General features: G+C 32.3%; 1 protein-coding gene across 3 annotated transcripts in view; it reads left to right on the plus strand.

Moving 5' to 3' along the window:
* The window catches only part of nmo (serine/threonine-protein kinase nemo), a 245,095-nt gene that overhangs the window by 213,046 nt on the left and 9,192 nt on the right, over window positions 1–22,857 (plus strand). For 2 of the 3 annotated variants that reach the window (XM_014237265.3, XM_070111479.1), the window contains exons 4-7: window positions 11,288–11,343; window positions 14,675–15,266; window positions 15,331–15,532; window positions 16,692–16,785. In XM_014237265.3, coding sequence (XP_014092740.2) covers window positions 11,288–11,343; window positions 14,675–15,266; window positions 15,331–15,532; window positions 16,692–16,785 — 944 coding nt within the window. Of the gene's footprint in view, window positions 1–11,287; window positions 11,344–14,674; window positions 15,267–15,330; window positions 15,533–16,691; window positions 16,786–18,498; window positions 19,906–22,857 lie in introns of all 3 variants that reach the window. The other variant, XR_011396940.1, reaches the window with a different exon arrangement.

Raw genomic sequence — 22,857 nt, forward strand, 5'->3', positions numbered from 1 at the left:
ATTTAGTATATATTATAAATAAATGATCAGCGTCTGTACGTCGATCCGTCTGTCCGTCTGTATATACGCGAATTAGTCCCTCAGTCTGACACGTACTTTTCTCCCCAAAAGCTGCTTATTTGCCACATCGCTATAGGATATCGCTGCCATACAAACTAATCGATAAAACTCAAGTTTCTGTATATTTTGGGATAACTTATTCACCCTATACATCTACAAGTATCATAAAAGGCTGAGCAATAGCTTCGTAGTAATAGATTAATTTTTATTTTACCTATGAACTAATAAGACTCAATTATAGTTAAAATACTACTAACTACCTAAAAAGCCGCATGGAGAGCCTGTCTGGAGTGACTTAAAAATTTGGTTAAGAGATATATATGTATAAAATGAAACGAATGAAAAAGTACTGTTCCACTTCGAGATAATTGTGACCCATTTCGCTTCATTAACAGTTAAGCTATCACAATGACAAATATACTACCGCTCGTTGAATTTGATGACCATATGCGTGAAAAGAGTTGCCATCTAATTGAAAATTCCAACAAATACATAGTAGTAAGATCAAGCCTGACCGGGACGGGTTCATTTAAAGTGCGCGCGTTTAAATCTTATCGATACGTTTTTCTTTTCTAGTTTGGTACAACCGTTTTTATGTTCGTGTTAAGTTTGATCTCCATATATCCATATGATTTAATAATATTATTCAATACTTATAAAAGTAATTTTCATAAAAAATTTTCCTATTTCTTTAATTTATACGAATTTAAGTTTTTCAAAAATATTTTGTAAATGCCTAGACAGCAGTACAAGTATATATTATAACAGTATTGGATGCGTCTGCTATATGTCTTCTTTATCTGCTGTTAAGCTAACGGTATAAATAAATCCACTGCTATTTTATTGCACACAACTGTATTCATTCTCGTGTTTATACCCACACATACACATGTAAATCTTTTTCATATTTTGCCTGTCTGCGCCTGCATATGCCAACAATGGCAACCATTTGTAGCAGTAACAACAACAAAGAAATAAATAACTTTTTAAGCCATCGTCAGCATTTGCCATTTGTTGTTTGTACTTTGATGAAATTTTAGTTGTTGGTTCTTCTATTTTAATGTTTTTGCCTTTGGTTTTTGATTTCTTTTTCACTTGTTGTTATTATTGTTGGTATGTTGGTGATGATGTTGTTGACAAAACTTTGTGTTCTTCTCAAGGACTTCTCTGTTTAAATCTCTCACTAAAATCAGTTCTACATGCGCGCTGCCACCGCAAGCGACCGCCGGTCCGCTAGTCAGAGTAATATGTACCCATATATGCATAAATGTATATATATATATTTATATGAGTCGCATTAAATATGTACTGCCACATTTTGTTGCCACTGCATGTTTTGGCCAATTGCTTGCTTTAGTTGTTTTCGTAGTTTGATGTTGTAGATATGGCATATGTAATATCATACGATATTAATGAGAAATGATATGTATATGTAGACAGTCTGTTTATATATTTAAAAAAGAGTTGGCTGCGAGTTAGCATACACGTTTATTCCCACTGTCACCAAATTTGTTCTACAACTACCATTTAAGGTGGCTTACGACCAGCAATTCGTTTGGCAGCAGAAAACACTCTCTTGCTTACCTAACATTATGTTACCCAACTTTAAGCCAGTATAATATTTATTTAATATACATATAATACTTATGCAAGCTCTCTATTCGTAGAAGTTGTTGCTACAAGTGCTTTATGTACAAAATTATGTAGAAACTTTTGCCGTGAGAAGCTAGCACTCTGCTTCATGGAATTTTCTGCCAATTTTTCATTTGCCCATTATTGTAAAAAAACAAAAAAACAAAGTTGTTAACATAAAATTAACAAAACATTTAATTGAATTTTCTCAAAAATTTCATAATTTGTTTTGTCTAAGGGGTTATGCCACTAACGAGCTACAAAAAATCACCAAATTTGTTTATATCTTTCAGGAAGACCATGAAAAGTACGTTTGGGCAACTTTATTATCTATAAAATTTTGTTTACTAATGTGTTTTCCAGGAATTGAAAACAATGTCAGATCCGACTAGAATATTTGTAGCATTTTACGACCGTTTCACGACATTCCTTTAATTTAAACTCTCGAAAAAAAATACCAAAAAATGTTTCAATTTTATATAAAAATAGCTATACATAGGGAGACACTTTATAATATAATTTTTTTTTTTGTAAAATTTGGGAACCTGTAAAGACAAATTTTTTCTGCTTAGACACCTGACAAATATATCTGAGAAGTTAGTGTGAAAATTCAAGTCGATCGATCCAGTCGTTCCGGAGAAATTTTCTTTGCCGACTCTGAAAACAGCGTTTCAAGAAAAACGCGTTGAATGTTATAACAGTTAATAAAACTTAGTTGAAGATTTTATAGCTTCAGAATTATTAATGTTTTAAACCTTGAAAACAACAACAACAATGCATACATTTTTCTTATTCATTTAACATTGACATTATTGCCATATATAATGTATATATATGCAAGACTACATTATTGCATTAAATAAAATATGAGCGTTTCGGTTAAAGTGAGTATGTGTCAAGGTGCAGGCGATTGTGCGCATGCGCAACTGAGTTACTGAACAGACGCGTACAAGAATTTGCCATTAAAGTGCATCAAATGCGAATGTGTTTATTTTTCTAATATATGTATTATATAATGTATATATGTACATATGTAATGTTTCAAATAAAAAAATTATTTTAAAAAATTTTGCGTGGGTTTGCTTGTTGTGAACTTAAAAAGTAAGAATCTCCAATTAAACTTGGGGTGCGTACGTACTTGGGGTGTATACGTAATTTTATTTACAAGTACATATAACATACATACAAATATACATATATGTATATGAATATGCATGTGTGCAGCCATTCAATGCAACAATGGAAGGTAATTAATGTTGCGAGTGAAAAATTATGGAAATAACTAAAAATAATCCCAAACAAGTTAGAATATTCATATCAATATTTGTAGTATTATTATTTTTTTTTTGTACGATTATTTTTTTTTAATTTTTCTTTAAATATTTATATTAATTTTAACTTTCATATACAATTTTGGTGACTGCTAAACTCCAATTTAAAACCTTAAAATTTAAAGGAACATCGAAAGAACCACACATACACAAGCAAACTTGCAACGTCATGGCATGCAAGCTGCACTGTCGGCAAAAGGTGCTGCTGTTGCCACAAATGTTATTGTTCTTGTATATACATTTACCATATATGTACATACATATTTATATGTACGTAAGCGCTCATGAGTACACTTTACTTATATATGTATGTACATATTTATATAGGTATACTACATATACATAAATATATTCAAGTTGCTCTTCTTTGTCGCTCATACGCTGCAACTAAAAATGTGTTGAGTCACCAAATTACATGCCGCCAGGTGAGGAGCTTTTTATTGTTGTGCGAACAGCTTTAAGTGCTTGCGCTCATTCCAGCAGTTAGCCACAAGTAAGTTTGCACTAAAACCCAGTAGCCAACAACAAAGAAATGCTCATGCGTCGCAGTTGCACATTCTTCTTAAGCAGAGTCCGTAACATTTGAAGTCTCGCATGTGCGCGCAACATTACAGCATAACAATGGTGTTTTTTTCAGCACATTTAACAGCGCTGAGTTGCCAATGTTTGAAAAATACTTCCGAATTACTTCCAACAAATTCGCAAACTATTTCAAAGAACAAAAAAAAATTTTTAAGAAATAAAAGATTTGAAGAAATAACATTTTTTGGTCCATATTGATCAAATAGCGGCTGCAGACCTTTTTAAACGGTTTCAGAGAACCGAAATGGTTTATTTATAACTAGTCCTTAATTCAACGTTTTTTAACCAGTTCTCAACTAGTTAATTTGTAATTTGTTTCAATTCTCCCTAGATACTTTATAAGCAATTCTCAGCCAAATTATTTGCTAAAATGTTGAACTAATTTTATTCCGACTAGTTTTTAACTAGATGCTTTGTAACCTGTTATTAAATATAATTTTTAACCAGCTTATCTTCGATTTTATAACTACTTCTCAACCTGTAATTTTGCTAAGCTTAACTTCCAACTAGTTCTCTGCTAGATGGACTAATCTAACTTTAACTAGTTGCGAACTAGATGTTTTATAACCTGTTATCAACTAGTTATTTTACTAAATTTTTATTTTAAACTAGTTAAACTCCAACTAGTTCTTAACTAGACGCTTTATAACCATTTTTTAAAAAGTCTAAATTAATCAACTCAATTATACATTATTTTTGAAACGTCTACATGTGGCAACTCATCGTATCATTCAGCTATATATACATTTTCCTACTCCCCAAGTCAATATACTCATAAAAAATAGAAAAACAGCTTAATAGTCGTAACTGAAGGTATGCAACATACATTATTGCTGCTAACTATAGTTTGCAAAACTTCCTGACGAATAAAAAAATGTGAGCAACAACAACGGCAAACACGCGAATCACTAAAACCACACGTACACACACATATACCCAAACTCATGTGGGTATTACGCGCCACACCAGTCGAGCAAAAAATTATGTCTAACATTAACTCCTTTATGGCTTTGCGGGCATTCGCATTTGCAAACACACACACACACACACGTAGTTGCAGAGAGTTGCATTAAAGTTTGCTTATAACAGCATAATGTGTGTGTGTGAAAGGGCATTTATTTGGTTTGCCTCGCACTGCTGCCGTTATCCTTAAGTTTTGCTTTGCCTTCGGCTGTGTAGTGCTGCCTCTTCATCCACTACTACTACAACAACAACTGAAAGGCTTAATTGTTGCTCAACACCTCAGCTGCGTACGAATTGTGTTGCTGCCGTTTGCGTTTTATCCATTTAAAAATAATTGCTCTTTTCATTGTTTTACGTTTGCACCGCTGAATGCCTCTGCACCTTTTTCTTCTGTGCTTGTTCTTGTTCTAGTTTTTTGATCCGTTTTTTTTGCCTTGCGTGCAACATTTAACAATGTTACTTTGGTTGGCTACATGCATATGTGTATGTAGATGTAATCCCCCTTGCGGTAGAGATTGCGGATTATTAGGCAAATTATTAACTTTTTGCATTGAAGTACATACATACATATGTACATATGTATGCTTACTTAGATTTGGAATTAAAAATGGTACAGTAAATAAATTAAAAAAATAAATAAATAAATATTTTAAAAAACAAAACCGAAATTCAAACTTGAAAAATAAACCTATTAGAATGTGGAAAAGTCTTTAAATACATTTTTAAAGCTGATTAACTCTTTCTGTATATACGAAAAACAGTTTAAATTAAAGGCCAAACCAAAGCATTTAAAAAAATATATATTAAAAAATATATATAAGAGCATATCAAAAACCCAGTGGCATACTGAACTTTCATTGGTCGAACTAGAAGAAAAGCAAAAACGTTAAAAAACTGTTGAAATACAGCTGAGAAAAAATTATACTACATATATCAATAAATAAATTCGGCCGCACCTTCATAGGGGCATTTCTGATAGGATAAAAGAGTATAAGGCGATTTTTCTGTTGATTTTGTTTGGTCAGGTTGTAGGGCTATATGTTATAGTGGTGCGATCTAAATAATAAATTCAGAGCAGTGTTACCAACTCGAATTTTAAAAAATACTTGTTTGTGACTTTAAAAGTTGGTATATTTCACTATGTTTAATTTAAGAGTTAGGTAGATCTACCAACTTTTTTTTCGAGGTTGTTAAAGATTCATTTCGAAGATCTAATACTCATAATTGATTTTGTTAATAAAAAAAAATATATTTTAATAACTATTTTAAAGAAACTAACAAGAATGAACTAAATTATGAATTTTTGAGAAATTCTTATAATTATAGTTATTAAATTATTTTTATTAAATATGAAATTAAATTTTATTTAAAATTATTACATTTTTTTATATCAATACAATTTTTTACTATTTTATTCTTTAAAAGAATACATATTTTCGTTAAATAATTTGAAGTGAGCATCAGTGGGTACAGGTTGGTCAGAGCGTTCTTTAATAAATCTTTTGGTATGTAGAAGTTCTTCCATAGTATTACTAGATAAGTTGTTCCATTTAGTACAATAGTTTTCAATAGTTAAACAGCTGAAAATACTCTTTCAACATTAGCACTGCTGTGTAGAAGCACAAATAGTTGCTTTACAAATTCAATCAAAAGGGGAAACTTTTATGAATTATCGCCTTTTTTATCACTGATATATGTCGCCAAAAGTTTTAAACTTTAATTTTTTCCGTATTAAAAGGAAACGTCATGTTTCTTAATAACCTCCACTCTCGACTATTGTTTACTAACAATTATGACGTATAACTTTTATATATCAATACATATACTTATGTAAATACATATAAGTACATATCCTCCTCTACATTCAAATAGATGAAATAAAAAGAAGTGTGAAGTTAACCGAGTATCGAATTAGTGCAAAAATATGGTCCCCGATTCCTCATTGGTAGATAAACAAAAGGCGCACGCAGCGCGCCATTCAAATTCCTATCAAAAATAAATAATTTGATTCGTGATAAAAAGTAAACGTCTTAACATATTATTTTTACAAAATTCATTAAAAATATAATTAAAAAAGTTGGTAGATTTTTTATCAAAGTTTGTAGGTTCGAAAAAATTATTATAAGTTGGTAGATCTACGTAAAAGTAGGTAGAGTTGGTAACACTGATTAAGAGATTGTAGCGTTGTCTTAGGTAATAATCTATGCCAAAACTCGTAAAGATATCTTGTTAATTAAAAAAATTTTCCATACAAGAACTTGATTTTGATCAGCAAGTTTATTTGTGAGTTATATAGAAGTCCTATATCGCCGGTTCCGACGAATGAGCCTGATTGGCAGATCAATGTTACATATTTTAGCATTATATTATATATCCTGAGAACTTTTGTTGCGTCGTTTTTTTGAAAACTTATATTTTTGGTGACGTGACATGCCATGGCGTTTCATTGATCTGGAATAGATTTTTTTTATTTCCGAAATTGAGTTTTCTTATCAACGCCAACAGCTAGTATGAAAATTTCCTCGCTCACATAAACTTTTTCCCATTTTCAACGATGATTTTCAATATTATAACAATACTGCTTCGGCACTCTTTTTCGGTCTAAAGAATTTATACATCGGATAATACTTTTATTCGTTGGTTAACAGAAATTATCTTCCTAAAAGTTATAAATCGTAAATATGAAAGATTTTTTTTGAAAAATAACTATAAAGGCTGTCCAAATTAAAAAAAATATATATTTTTTTTTTCTCGTTTGGATACAATAATTATACAATAATTCTCAATCGATTCTCAAAGTAATCTGAGAAACATGAACATAATACACATTTTTACATAATAAATGCAATAAAAGTTCTTCTGCTACCATGATTGCCATTTGGACTAATGCAATACTGCCAGACCGCAAAACAAACTTTAAAAATAAAAGAAAAAAATTTAATTTTGAACCAACTATTGTGAGCGAGTTTAAGAACTTCAAGGAAACTGCTGAAATCCGACAATGATTTCGGTTAAAGCAGAAGGTGTGCAATGACAAAAGATTGCAAATAAATAAAATAGCATAAAATAAGTGTGGCAAAACGAAAATATACGAAAATAACGCCAACAAGCCACCGATAGATAATGTTGCAGCAGTCAGGCAGCCAGTGGCCAGTCGGCGGTTCATTGTTCTTTTACTTGCTAGCGCTGCTGTTTGTTTGCTGTTATCAATGTCAATTGTTGTTGTTGTTGTGGTTGTTGCAATGACATTTGCGCTGTTACTCTCATACATACAAACAGTCATTGCCAAAAGTTCTTTGCCTGTTTATTTACTCGCTGACGTACTGACTGAGTGAATGGCTGTTGGTTGTGCAGCGAACTGAGTGTTGCTGTGGACATTTTACGCGGTACGTTGTTGTCGCTATTGCTATTGGTGTTGGTATTGCTATTGCTTTTTGTCATTATACACACATATACATATATACATATTGGTATTTTTATACCCTGTACAAGAATTATTAAGTTTGCCACGAAGTTTGTAACTCCCAGAAGAAACCATCGGAGGGCCTTATAAAGTATTCTTGTATATATATACAAATGATCAGCTTGATGTGCTGGGTCATGTATGTTTGTATATACTCAACCTGGTCCCTCAGTTTTTGAGATAACGATCTGAAATGTTGCACACGTCATATTCTCCCCAAGCAGCTACTCATTTGTCAGAATCCCCTATAGAAGCACCACTATAACTTATAGCTGCCCGACACACTTAACGGTCAAAATCATGTTCTTGAATGGCAAACTTTTTAGTTTGACGAGATATCTTCATGAAATTTGGCATAGATTATTTTTCAAGGCAACGCTACAATCTCCGAATATATTGTCTAAATCGGATCACTGTGGGATATAGTTGCCGTAAAAACTGATCTTTCCAAATCAAGCCCCTTAATGAGTAACTTTTTTATTTGACAGTATTCCCGAAATTTAGACTGGATTATTGTCCCATACAAAGCTAAAACCTTCATATATATTGTTCAGATCGGACCACTACAGTATATAGCTGTCGTTCAAATTGATCGATCAAAAACAAGACAAAGATGTTTTTATACCCTTTTATGCTATATGAAATGCACCTGTGAGAGGTATCATAGCCGAAGTTAACGTTTTTTTTTTCTTCTTGTTTTTGTTTATTTTTCTGTCAATTTTACTACTGTCATTGCGACTTTGTTGCTGTTGGCGATGTTAGCTTGTGATATTTGCGCACTTTTTTGTTGTTATCGTCGCAAAATTTCGCTTTGCTGCCGTCTTTTGTGGCAACTTCCATTTATTTGTATGTATTTTTTTTGTTTTGCTTTGATGCTGTGTCGCTTTGTTTTTATGTCTTTATTGTTTTGTCTGCGCGCTCTCAGCCTTCGAGCTAAATAAATCAGCGTTCATCACTGGCAACACTCGCAGCTGAGCTGAGCAGAGCGCTCGGTTCGTTGATCCACCCGCCAGCAGTCAGTCACTTTGTCAGGCGAACGCTAAGCACTTGAAAATACATATTGAATATATTTATATTTGTTTGTTTGTATGTTTGTATTTGTGTGCAGTTAGTTAGCTATTCGTATATATTTATAGTCACTCAGCTGCTTAGTTGCAGTTAGTGACTCAGTTAGTTGTTGTTGCTTTCCTTCCTTTGCCGGTCCTGTTCATTAACGATTGCGCACAACAACAACACCAATAAAACAAATAAGTCGCTCGAAATGTGTTGGACTTATCCGTTTTTTTCGTTATTGTCTTTTTTTTGTAATCATTACATTTGCGCGCTTGTCATTGTTTTCCTTAGCCACATTGCCACAGTCGAGCATTCCTTGCAACATCGCGCTTGCAACATTGCTGCCGCCAGTCTACCCAGCTGCCTTCAAGGGTGATTTTTATGACAACGGCGAAAACGAGTGGAAGGTTCTTGGCCACTGCCAACTACCGCCACCACTACACCACACACACACACACACACAGTTGTTGATTGCCAGCAATTATGCGCGGCAACTTGAAGCAATATTTGCGACTTTATTGACATTTACCGACGCGAAGTTTATAAAACTTGACGAGCATTTAATGTTTATTTCCTTTGTTGATATCTTTGGATGCTTAGCTCTGGGGTTAAATGGTGTTAGTTCTCTTGCACTCCCATTCAAAGCTCCATTTCAATTTAAGCGCGCTGTTGGCATCGTTTGCCACTATTATTTCGTTGAATGTCAAATATATAGCCTTTGCTCCGTAATGCTTGTAAACTCATCAAAAGTAGGTCAAGCTGAGTATTCGATTTTATTGATTTGAAATAAAAGTAAACTAATAAAAAAGCACTTCAAACGATTCGTATTTATTTTTTATGTTTAATTTAATCGCTAGTTGGGGCAAATTATGTTGCAATGCCAACTGAGCGTATTATGAGCACCAGTTTGACATTTTACTAACTAATTCTGATTACATAATACCATTTTGTTTTTTAACTTTATAAAGTAACTTATATATATTTGCATTTATCATAAATAATGATATCAATACTTCTACGTATATTACGTCAAGAAAATTAATCAAGAGGTCATATCCACTTGCATGTTAGAAAAAACAGGTTTTTCATGAACTTGTTTTTTGCTTTTTGAAGAGACATTTTATTTAATGAATAAATAAAAATAATTTTCATTTACAAAATTTAATGTATTTTAATAATCAAAGATTCTTTATCAAAAACTTCTCCCGTATCCGATCTCCAGGGGAATCTCCGAAAAAACGTATTCGATGGCGAGGAGGATTTTTATACTTTTGAAACATGTTGCTACAGAGTATAAAAGTTTTGTTCAGCTAATGTTTGTTTATATCACCTAAAAATAATCGAGTTAGATATAGGGTTATATATATATACATATATATATATATAAATGATCAGGATGAAGAGACGAGTTGAAGTCCGGGTGACTGTCTGTCCCTTCGTGCGTCCGTCCGTCTGTGTATAATCGAGTTAGATCTAGGGTTATGTATATATAAAAAAATAATAGTGTGTTTAAGACATAAAAAGTTTAATTAACGCATACTTCGTGAAAAAAAAATGTATTTATAAGAGAAAAATTAAAAAGCCAAAAACTTGGTTTTTTGAATTTTTCACATAAATTTTGAGGTTGTATGAAAAATGTGTGAATACAAAAGTTGTAAAGTTTTTTGTTACATATAACTTTGCCGTTTTTCCTTAGGCATTTTTCCTCGGGATAAACCATTTTCAACCCTAAAAATACCAGCAACCCCCCGCTCATAATTTTGTTTTTTGATCTTCCTTTTTCCAATGGGTTTCATTCTACCAGGATTTTTTGGCTTTCAAAAATTACCGACCCTGGTCTATATAAGAGACCTTAAAGATAAATTCGTATTGTATTTACATATTCATTTATTTTTATTTCAAAGCATCCGTATATATTTCTGTGAATATGTAATATATATATTATATAATACTATGTTATATATATTATATATCCCAATAACATTTGGCTTTGCAAAATCTGTATTTCATTGCAATCATTTCGCTCTTACTTCCAGTTCCAAATTAATTGTGAAAAACAATTCCGCAAAGCAATTCGTTTTGTTAGCATTTTCTCTTCCCCGATAAGACATTATTTATCATAATGATTTCCGCATTTGTACTTTGTAATTCTCCTTAAACTCAACTTATTATAACAAAATTTGTATTCTTCCTCTATTTACAGGTACTCTCAGCATTGGACATTTTACAACCACCTCATTTGGATTTCTTCCAAGAAATGTATCCTTTTCAAACAAAAAAAAACCATAAAGAACAACAAAACAATAATAATAATAACAAACAAAAGACTATAATGACGCACAAAAAATATACATACACTAACAAAACCAAGAATATGAAGCGAAAAAGAAAGAGAAGCTTAAGACGGAAGTGCATAACTATCTCCTTTAATTTGCACTAACGCAAATAATAATAAAATTGAGCAACAGAAAAAAGTTGCATAAATTATTATGAGAACAAAAAAAACAAAAACAAAGATTGCATAATATTAGAAGTAAAAGCTTTGGCATCAACACTCGGTTTTTCTGCATAAAAAAATTATTATTTGTCGGTGGGTCGCACAAGTAGGAAAAACCACTACACCAAATGTAGACTCTACAACTATATATGTACATATGTATATAGTTGCATTCGCATTTGCACCGGAAACGCAAGTTGGCTAACTAGTTTAACGCTTTAATCAATGACGCAGCTTCAAGCGAAGTGACAGCTCACTCAATCCACTTTTTGAAAGTTCCACAATTTCAATGTTTTCAATTACAAGCTTTTAGTTTTACTAGTTTCGTATTATTTAAATTGGAGACTTGCTTGATGACTCAAGCATGGGTATGTACAAAATATACTCTCTCACGACAATCAGATGTGGCAGATTTATATCCGACCAACGATTGTCACATCAGCAACATTCTCCAAAACAATTAGGTTGTAATATGAGTTAACCTCAATTCTAGAAGCTTTCGGCAAATCTTTTTATCATAAACTTTTTTTTCGAAAAGTTTTGCCAGTTCTGTTATTTTTAATCACTCCTTCAAACTAAACGATTTCCTGTATATAACCCAAATCTCCTACCATTAAGGCATTTTGGCCAGGTCTAGTAAAAAGAAATCCATTATTTTTCCATTTTGTAAATCCGTTTATACTGGCTGCACAAGCAGTATCAGTCTTTCCAGTATATGAACCAAAAACTGTGGCATCAGAGTCCTATAATACTTCAAAACTACTCTGGAAGATGTTTAAGCTTGAAGGTTTCAAAATGTCACTCTCATATAAATCCTCGAGCTTTTTGGCAAAAAACTTTTTAAATAACCTTTCGAGGTCTGCAAAATGAGCTAGTTATCACGTGGTGCTAAGTCTGGACTACAAGGTGGATGCATAAGAACCTCGCAACCAAGCTGCCATAACCTCTAAAATAAAAGTTATTACTAAATATAAGAATACTCATATTATTTCGAAAACGTTTAGTGATCAACACAATTTTACTTTGTACACTAGTTTAAAGGTCTTACTCCTTTCCCACTTAAGAAAGTCTACCATTATATCTCGCTAGTCGCAGCCTTATTTTTTTTTTCTGACCTTCATTAAAAATAATTTTTATCTTATCTTTCTCAACTCATATTAACAAGTGGCTATATTCGTATTAGATATACCGTTGCTCGTCGATTTATCAATTCTATACCTTTCATCGCACAGTATTCCAAGAATCAAATAAGCTCTCTCTCTCTCTCTCGTTGAATTAGCAACAGCCTTCTTATTGAGCATTAATGAATTCTCCTTAAAAATGCGTTTGATCCACGATTTGTCAATATCGTACCTAGCACCGTACAATGTAATTCGTAATATTAATTCACAGAATTCTACTGCTATGCATTATATCAAATACTAGCTTGCATTTAGCTTAGTTCAAGGTTTCTGAGAACACTTTTATCTTTGTGACTCGCGTTTAATGCATTCCGCTGAAATGTAGGCAACGTTTTTTTGCCTTTCGGTATCCTTATACGATTTCTGGAAAATTTACTAGATGTATGTAAGATTCTCGTTAAAACTTTTATTTTACTTTTATTAACAAAACAAAATATTTTTTGTGAACGTGAATTATATTTTCAAAAATTTTTTGCTTTGTTTAAAAAAATATATTATTATTTTTTTTTTTGTGAACTGCCATCAAATATACCATAATTCTTAAACAAATATTTAACTATTAAAAATCGGGATTTGTTTAAAAATTATAACAACACCTTTAGTTATTTCGCATATATAATATTTTGCAAAATCAACTATGTATGCCTTTTAAGCACCCAACTCAATTTAATTTAAATTAAACTCTCTTCACTCCGAACGAATCACACATAGAAGCAACTTTATCTTGAGCATTCTAATAGGTGCATAAAATCAGAGTTTGTAACTTTTATGCCGAAATGAAATTGTGAACCATTAAAAGTTTTACGGCATAGCTTTGGCTGCATTCATGCTTTACTTTTATCTTTTATTAAGAAGTTTTATCTTTGTCTTTCCGTTATATCTCTCACCTTTCCGCTCTTCTTGAGTATGAAATGTATTAAGGCAATAAGGCGGATCGGCACAAGCGAGTGAATCGAGCCATCAATCAGCAACACACGAACACATTGCTAACGCCCAGTAACTTACCTTAGTCGCGTTGCAAGGTGTTGCCTGCTTTTAGGGGCAACAAAACTGCAATGCAACGCGCACATTCCAGCTGCTGCCACTGCTGCATATAAGCAAGGACGCCCGTTGTTGCAACAGGCGAATGACTGCACACGCGTTGACATTGTTTGAGTATTTTGTAACGGTTGTTTTACATTGCGGCGAAATTAGCACAATACTCGAGCAAATGAATGTTTTTAGAATGCGCTTGCTCATTTTTATTTCATTTAATTAGAATTCATTGAAGATTAAGGGGCCAAAGCTGCCGCTGACAGGAGTCTCCTTCCCTCTCTCTCGCTCTCTCTCTCTCTCTTGTTCTTTGTGTGTGTGTGTGCGAGGAAGTGTCTTTGCAAAATGCTAATGGGGAAATTAAATTTTCCACAGCCACTTTTCTAGTCATTCTGCGGTTTCCGGCAGTTCAAGGCTATTGCCGCTGTCGCAGGCAGTCAAATGCGCGTGTTCAAGTAGAGAGCTGTGAAAGTTGGCGGCCCAAAAGTTGCCAGCACTAGAACAGTACTGCGCGTCAACATCAAAGCAAATGGATAAAATCAAAGCGATTTAATTGAAAAACTTTGCCTTATTCGCACTCATTGTGTGGCGCATTTTCTGCTGAACTTTGTATTTCTACAGTTTGATGGGCAATTGTAAGTGCCCTAAATCGGCAAGTTTTTTAAGTCAACATTTGCCGATGAAGGCGTACTGCTTTCACACACAAATGCAAGCCGTTATTTTAAATTTACACAACCTCTAACCTTTTAATATATTTTATATACTTGTGTGTAAGTGTGTATGTATTTAAATTTTTTTAACTTTTTTTCATTGAAACGCTCACCTTTCGTATTTCCTCAACTCGTCGTTTGTAATGTCATTTTCTCCTCACTTATAATAGATATGTGATAACCGAACTTCTACAGTCAGATCTCCATAAGATAATCGTCTCACCACAACATCTCTCCGCCGATCACATTAAAGTGTTCCTCTACCAAATATTGCGCGGTCTCAAGTATCTGCATTCGGCGCGCATACTCCATCGTGACATCAAGCCCGGCAATCTGCTGGTCAATTCGAATTGTGTGCTGAAAATTTGTGATTTCGGTTTGGCGCGTGTCGAAGAGCCCGATCAGGCCAAACATATGACACAAGAGGTCGTCACACAATATTATCGTGCACCGGAAATTTTAATGGGCGCACGTCATTACTCATCGGCGGTGGATGTTTGGTCGGTAGGTTGCATTTTCGGCGAACTGCTCGGTCGTCGCATTCTCTTTCAGGCACAGAATCCCGTACAACAGCTGGAGCTGATTACCGAGCTGTTGGGCACACCATCCATGGAGGATATGCGTCACGCCTGCGATGGCGCTCGCTCACATATGCTGCGTCGCGCACCCAAGCTGCCATCATTTTCGGCGTTGTACACGCTCAGTTCGCATGCGACGCACGAGGCGGTGCATCTGCTTTGTCAAATGCTTGTTTTCGATCCGGTAAGTGTTTGCGTAAATTCTATTTAGCACATTCTTCTAAACAATCGTATATTTATTTCTGCAGGATAAGCGCATTACAGTGACGGATGCTCTGGCGCATCCCTATCTGGACGAGGGTCGTCTACGCTACCACTCGTGCATGTGCAAATGCTGTTTCACTACCTCGGCCGGCATGCGTCAATATACGCCCGATTTTGAGCCATCAGCTGGTCAGCCATTCGATGATTTGTGGGAACGTAAATTGACATCGGTGCAGCAAGTTAAAGGTAACGTTGAATTTAATGCGGTATGCGGTAAAAATGAAATAGAGTAAAAGAATTCGAAAGGAGTTTGTTTGTAGAGAGAATTTAAAAAAAGTAATGATGTATTTTGAAAATTGTAAGGGTTTGGGTAGGTCTAATCTATGGAGCATCAAATAGAAAGTTCTTCATTGCAGAAAATATATTTAGAATATAATTGAAATTTAATTTGATCTAAAAACAAAATAGGAGGTTATATCTTCAAATTCTTAGAACATTAGCATTAACATAAGGTGATGGTAAATAAAAATTAATGGTTTGAAGCCTAACTATAGGTAATGCAGTTGAAGGCATTTGGATGTATACATCATACAAATAGTATGATATTTATACCCCGAACAGAGTATAATAAATTTGGCAAACTTTTGAAAACGTCGGAGACCTTATAAAGTGTATATATAAATGAGCAGTGTAACGAGCTGAGACGATTTAGCCATGTCCGTTTGACCGTCTGTCTGTATATACGCAAACCAGTCCATCACTTTTTAAGATAGATATAAATTTTGCTCGCATTCATAGAAACTGACCGTTCAAAATAAAGTTCTTGTATCGAAAACTATTTTATTTCACAATATATCGTTACGAAATTTGACATGGAAATGTTCTACTTTAAAAAAAAGAGTTTAAACTTAATTTCCAAAGCAATATTTCGTTTAAACTTAATATCAAATGCAGGCATCATCTATAATATTGAAAATTTAGGCGAATATCGTTTATTGCAATTTTTAAAATTAAATTATTAGGAAATGCTAAAAATGACAGCCATTCGTATATACATACAATAAAAAGAAATTAATTGCGATATAAAATAAAGTAAAAGATATAAGTATATATGCAATAAAATAAAAAAATAAAAATTAATTAAAATAAAATAAAGTAAATATTTAGGAAAATTAATTTAAAAAAAAATTTATTAAAATAAAAATTTATTTATGTTTGTTTTATTTTATTTGTGTTATTAAATTTAATTTTTATATTCTCTTTATTACATTTTATTATTTTCTTTTAATTTATATATTTTTATGTAGTGTTATTTTGTAATTTTTTTTTTAATTTTTTGAACGCTGTATTTTTTGCTCACAACTCATAGTGTTTCTTAATAACCTTACACTTATGTCTCTTACAGAGGAAATGCACAAATTCATAGCGGAGCAACTGCAAACGGGACGCGTGCCACTTTGTATAAATCCGCAAAGTGCGGCATTCAAAAGTTTTGCTAGGTAAGTGAAATTTCACGCCATAATTTTGCCACTAACAAAAATATAGAAAAAAAATAACCTCCAGTTGAAATAATATAAAATTAACAAGCAAAACCTTAACATTCCTTTTTTGGTATTTATTTTAACACTCACATTGATTGCTTTGCAACTTTTTTGGTTTTTGCTTAACGAGTCTCAATATTATTCGAATGCCACATATTTTTTTTTTTACTCTTATTTTTAAAACTAATTTTTCCTTTCTCAAAATTTCTTTTTACATAAAATTGTTTTAGTTTAATGCCCAAATTTTTTTATTTATTTTGCATTATTTTTTTTTTCAAATTATTTTTTTATTTTTATGCCTAACATATTTCATTTTTAATTTATACACATTTTTTAATATGATTTCTATTTTTATTTAGCCATGCATACACTAGTGAGTTGGATTTTTGGTTTATTTTTTTATTGAAATTCAGAATTTTCCCAAAAAGAAAAAAATACTTTCTCTAAAATTTGAATTTCTTTAATATTATTTAATATTTTTTACACTTTTTAAATTTTTTATTTAAAACTATTTTATTTTTTCTTTTAATTAGATTTTGCTTTTTTTTACTATTTTTACGGGGTTTTTTCATTATTTTTACACGTTTTGAAACTTTTTCTCATTTATCATTTCAAATTTTTTACTTGTGTAATAATAATTTTTTATATGTTTTTTATATAAATATATATTTGAATTTTTTGTTATATTTTCCATTTCTCTTTTGTCTCTCTCATTGCGCATTTGATGGCATTTTTCAACTGTACTTTCAACACATTTCATTTTTATTTAGCTATCCATACACTAGAAAGTTGTATTTTTTGTTAATTTTTTTTAATGGCTAAGTTTTTTACAACACTAATTATTTTAAAATTATTTTTTTGATACTTTTTTAATATTTTTTTTTTTTAATTTTTTAATATTTTTTTTTTAATTTTTTAATATTTTTTTTTTAATTTTTTAATATTTTTTTTTTTAATTTTTTAATATTTTTTTTTTAATTTTTTTTTGATACTTTTTTAATATTTTTTTTTTGTTTTTTTATATATCTTTGTTTAATTTTTTTTTCTTTTTATTTTTCTGATTGTTTTTTTTTTTTACATTTTTACTGTTTTTTACATATATACATATATTTTTTTTTCTACTTTTTATTTTTTTATTTCTCTTATGCCTCTCTCATTACTTTATTACATTTTATGCCATTTTTTAACTGCACTATTTACACGCACTTTTTTGTTTGCCTTAACTTTGCCATTTTTCTTTAACTTACTAAAATCTATCATTTCTTTTCTTCGTAAAGTTTATTACAATTCCGTGCGCATTTTTGGTATAGCCGCTACCTTGTGATCTTTAGTCGAAATTTGTGCCTCAAAATTCTTCATGCATTCTCTGCTCACCTTCCATATCCGTTACAACTTTGTTCCAATTTCTTCCGTTACACTGTGTTCTTTGTGTCTGTTGTCTCTCACAAAGTCGCAGCTCATCTCATTTCATTTATTATTACTCTGCTACTACCACTATTACAACAACTACGCCCCGTTATTCGCCAATTCAAAAACAATTTTACCTTTTTTGCTACCGATTTGTTATTTAATCATGATTTCAAACGAATTCATTCATAATAAATTAATTCTTTAATTAATAAAAGTTTTATTAAAAATAAATTTATTGAATTTAATTACATTTGCGTTAAGCCAATGAGAATGAGATAATCTACTACTACTACTACTACTACTACTACTGCTACTACCACTACTGCAACCACTGCTGCTGTTGCTGCTGTTAGAGACGCTGTTTGGTGCAACAGATGCCGTTATACAGATATATATACAGCTGCAGCTGCAAATAGCGAGAGAGATAAAGTCAGAAAGAGAAGTTGAACGAAGATCGAAAATCGTAAAATGAATTAAAAATCCACAACTACAACAACAATGAAAATAAAAATCATAAAGTGAAAAGCACAGCCAACAAAAGCAAAAACAATAATAAAAATAATTTAAGAAAAAATTTGAAAAATCCACAAAAAAGCAAAAATGCTTGCAAATAGCAAACAAATACAATATATATAAATATGTATATATACAAATATATGTATGGTGTATTTAACGCATATTTAAAATGTACTCCTCCCACATGCATTACATTACAGTTAAAAGTTGAGCGATCTAAAGATAGCAATCGCACACAATCCCACACAACCCAGCGCAATGCACTCAGAGCCGTAAAGTATGCAATGGCGCGTGTCATGCATGAAGTCCATGCGAAAACGATAAACGCAATTTGCCACATAACCGTACTTCAGTGCAATGTGCGTGTATTGATTGCGGCGAAAATTCGTCAAAAAATTATAAACTTAAATAAATTACAAAAAATAAACCGAAGTCAAAAAAGACGCGTTTTAACACCTAACCTACATACAGACATATGCAAATGAGTGTGTTTTTTGTGTACATATACATATATATATATATATATACGAGTACATGTGCATTGATTGCTGTGCGCACACATACAACTAAACAATTTTTAACCACATACATAGATACGTTGAGCAAATTAAGAAATTGCGGAAAGAGCGCAGCAAACGTTATCCTGTTGGCATAACGGTAATGCAACAGCTGGAGATCGATCGATGCCGCGAACTACAATAATTTGAACTTGCCGTAGCGCTTAAGTCCATTATACAAACGCCGGCAGCGACTGCGGAGTCATTCATCAAACGGACGCAAACGCATAAGGACGCGTCTTCTACGCTGACGTTCGCATCCATATTAACGCTCAATTTGACCTTGTGCTGGGAGCGAAAAGATAACAGTGCCACGGATACTGCCGATGAGTCCATAGTTAGTGGCTCGTGATGGCGTCGATTGTCACTCGTTTATGTGTGTGTGTGTGTCTAAATAATATTTTTTGCCGTTGCAACAACTTGACAACAAAACGCATCGAGTGCAACTTTGTTATCGACAAGCACAACAACAACTCTGTTATTTGCATATATTATTTGAAGCGGCATTTCAGCTCAGCTGATTGACAACAACAACAACAACAAATTTATTCAACCACTATCTGTCTACATACAACAAATGAAATCTCTGAATTAGGTCTGTTAATATTTAATTCGTATTTGATTTGTTTTCTACTACTTTTTTTTTTGTTATTTTATTATATATTTTCCGTTATTTAGTAACCACTTAAGCTATCATAACCTCTCTTAACCCGTTAGACAGTTCAATTTACAACATATTACTGTTACTGATACAACATTGCATATATATGTATGTATGTATATGTAGGTATTCTGTATATATGTATTGTACTTGTATAATGCGTGTGTGTGTATGTGGTGTTTAGGTATAGAAAACAGACAAAATATAGAAATATAACTTAGAATTAGTAATCGAAACTTTTAGAAATTTATTTCAGTTTGTTTACGATTAATCAGCCCTTTGATATGTACATTAGGTTGTCCCTTATTTCCCAAGTTTATTTTTAAACTCTTGCTATGTTGCTACAGAGTATAATAGTTTTGTTCACCTAACGGTTGTTTGTATCACCTAAAACTAATCGAGTTAGATATAGGATTATATATATATATATATAGAAATGATCAGGATGACGAGACGAGTTAAATTTCGTACGACTGTCTGTCCGTCCATGCAAGCGATAACTTGTGTAAAAATTGATATAACAACACCCAAAAAGGGTTGGTTGAGAAACTTTTAAAAAATTGGCGTGACCTCGCCCCGCCCACTTCCCATATAACAGTTTTTGTAAACTACTAAAAGTGCGATAAATCTACTACTGAATGCGCCAAAGATTTAAAATTTTACACCCGAAATGGTAAAAGAGGGCTTATAATACACCAAATTTGATTTGAAGCCATTCACGATTTCGTCGAACAATGAATGTTGAATTCTTTCGCAACATTAAAATAAAAAAATTTTGCCAACACCTGAAGGTATTTCCCCGGCTATGTTTCTTGGAAGTTGCAAGAGTATGAAATATTACACCCGAACCTTACTTGTTTTTTTTTAGACCACCACCCACTAGACTTTCAGTTTTTGACCAAAAAAATATGCAACGTAGAATGCGCTTTATTTTTCAATCTAAACTTTGCATAAATCATGTTTCTTTTCCATGTATTTTACATGGGATTTTCCTTTCAAGTAAACCTACAACTTTGGAAAAATTATATTTTATTACCCACTCTACAAAAATAGCCCTAAGGTTTGTTTCATAAGAATATGCTTTTAAAAGTTATGCGCATCAAATGACTTGAGCTTTCATACAAGTGAATGATATTTGCTGTGTTGCTTATACGATATGGTGTACTATATGAATACAGTACATTTGAACATGGCATATTAAATTTGCCACGAGGTTTGTAACACCTAGAAGGAAACGTCGGAGACCTTATAAAATATATATATATAAATGATCAGCTATCTGTCCGTCTACCTAGGATAAAGCTTTTTTGTTTGACGAGATATCTTCACGAAATTTGACATGAGTTATTGCATAAGGCAATGGTGTAATCTACGATGAAATTGTTGTTAGGTTGTATAAAGTTTATATATAGCTGTAGTAGATACAGATGAAACGATTATTGAAGAGTTTTTAGATGCAGAAATAATAAACGAGATATTTTTCAGAGTTTTAAACTAAAGGTGAAGATAAATTTAAGGAAAATTCATAGCTGATGGAGCGCAATAGTATATTTCGGCGTATTTGATACTGAAACCGTCATAATTGGTTTATCATTAACAAATTTACAACGAAACTGCCAAAAAACAATGTTTTCACGTATTTCAATGCGTTCAAAATAGGCTACTAAGCCAATATAAACCAATTAGTAATCCAATTTTCAGAACACTTGTTATAAGTCTCGGCTGGTTTAGTCTTCAGTGTCTTCAGTGAATTTTAGTTTTTCCGATTACGAATCATTTTTGAAGCGCCGTTCGACAGTTTTGAAGTCATATTCATTAACCCCCGTCTTGTCACTGGTAATGACGCGTTCTAAAATCTTTGAATCTAAAATCCACAGCTATGTTGTCAAGCATCTCTTTTGCGACACTTTTAGTATATTTAAAATAACAACAAATATTTCCTCAACAACAAAAATATAATCAACACAAAAATATGAACTTGACTAAGACAAGAACTGGTTGTATATAATTAGAAGTAGATGTATGTATGTATGTGTAGGTGTGTGTATATAGATTATATTTAGCTTTGGCGTTACCAAAAATGTCAATAAATTTTATTTTAGTAACTTTTATTAAGTTATTTTACTCCCCTTTAGTTTATAATATTTGTGTAATTGGGAGTTACATAGATTATACTATAAATCCTAGAAACACGAAAAATTAGGTATAACATTACACGCATACATATTTACATAATTAACCACTTACCCATTATCAATACATAGACATAACTATGTGTAAATCCCGATTTGTACAAATGTTAGCACCGATCACTTAGGTCTAATGGACAATACATTCATACAATTCCTAAAAACACACAATCACACACCAACGTTATTAACTAAAATCCAACAACCTAACCAATCAACAACAACAAACCATCCATATAACAACAATAAGCAAACGTTCGCACCACAAATACCTAGGTATGCTTGTGTAGGTGTGTGTATGTATATATGTATATGTGCGCTTTGTACTAAAAATTAGCCAAACGACTGTGAATTAAGCAAAAATTGATATTTTAGCCAAAAACAGTAACGTTGTCGCCAACAACATACACATACTCACACATAGATACATATCGAATATTTGCTTGTTCCGTCGCATTCTAATATGGTGTACTTTCAAAATTTACCGCAAACATTGCTATGTGCAACGCCTAACAACAACAACAACAACAACAATAAAAACCATTCATCAATTATCGAAATGCTACTAAATTGTACAACAACAACACACCTTATTACTAACTACTGTAAACTATTGCTGCCGGCGTAATGGCAAATGTGTGTCTGTCTATCCATCAAAATTTGTCGTGGCAAATGCGTTCTTGTGCAGTTGTATGTA

This window comes from Bactrocera oleae, chromosome 6 (assembly GCF_042242935.1).
Source record: "Bactrocera oleae isolate idBacOlea1 chromosome 6, idBacOlea1, whole genome shotgun sequence".
Classification (NCBI taxonomy): Eukaryota; Metazoa; Arthropoda; class Insecta; order Diptera; family Tephritidae; genus Bactrocera; species Bactrocera oleae.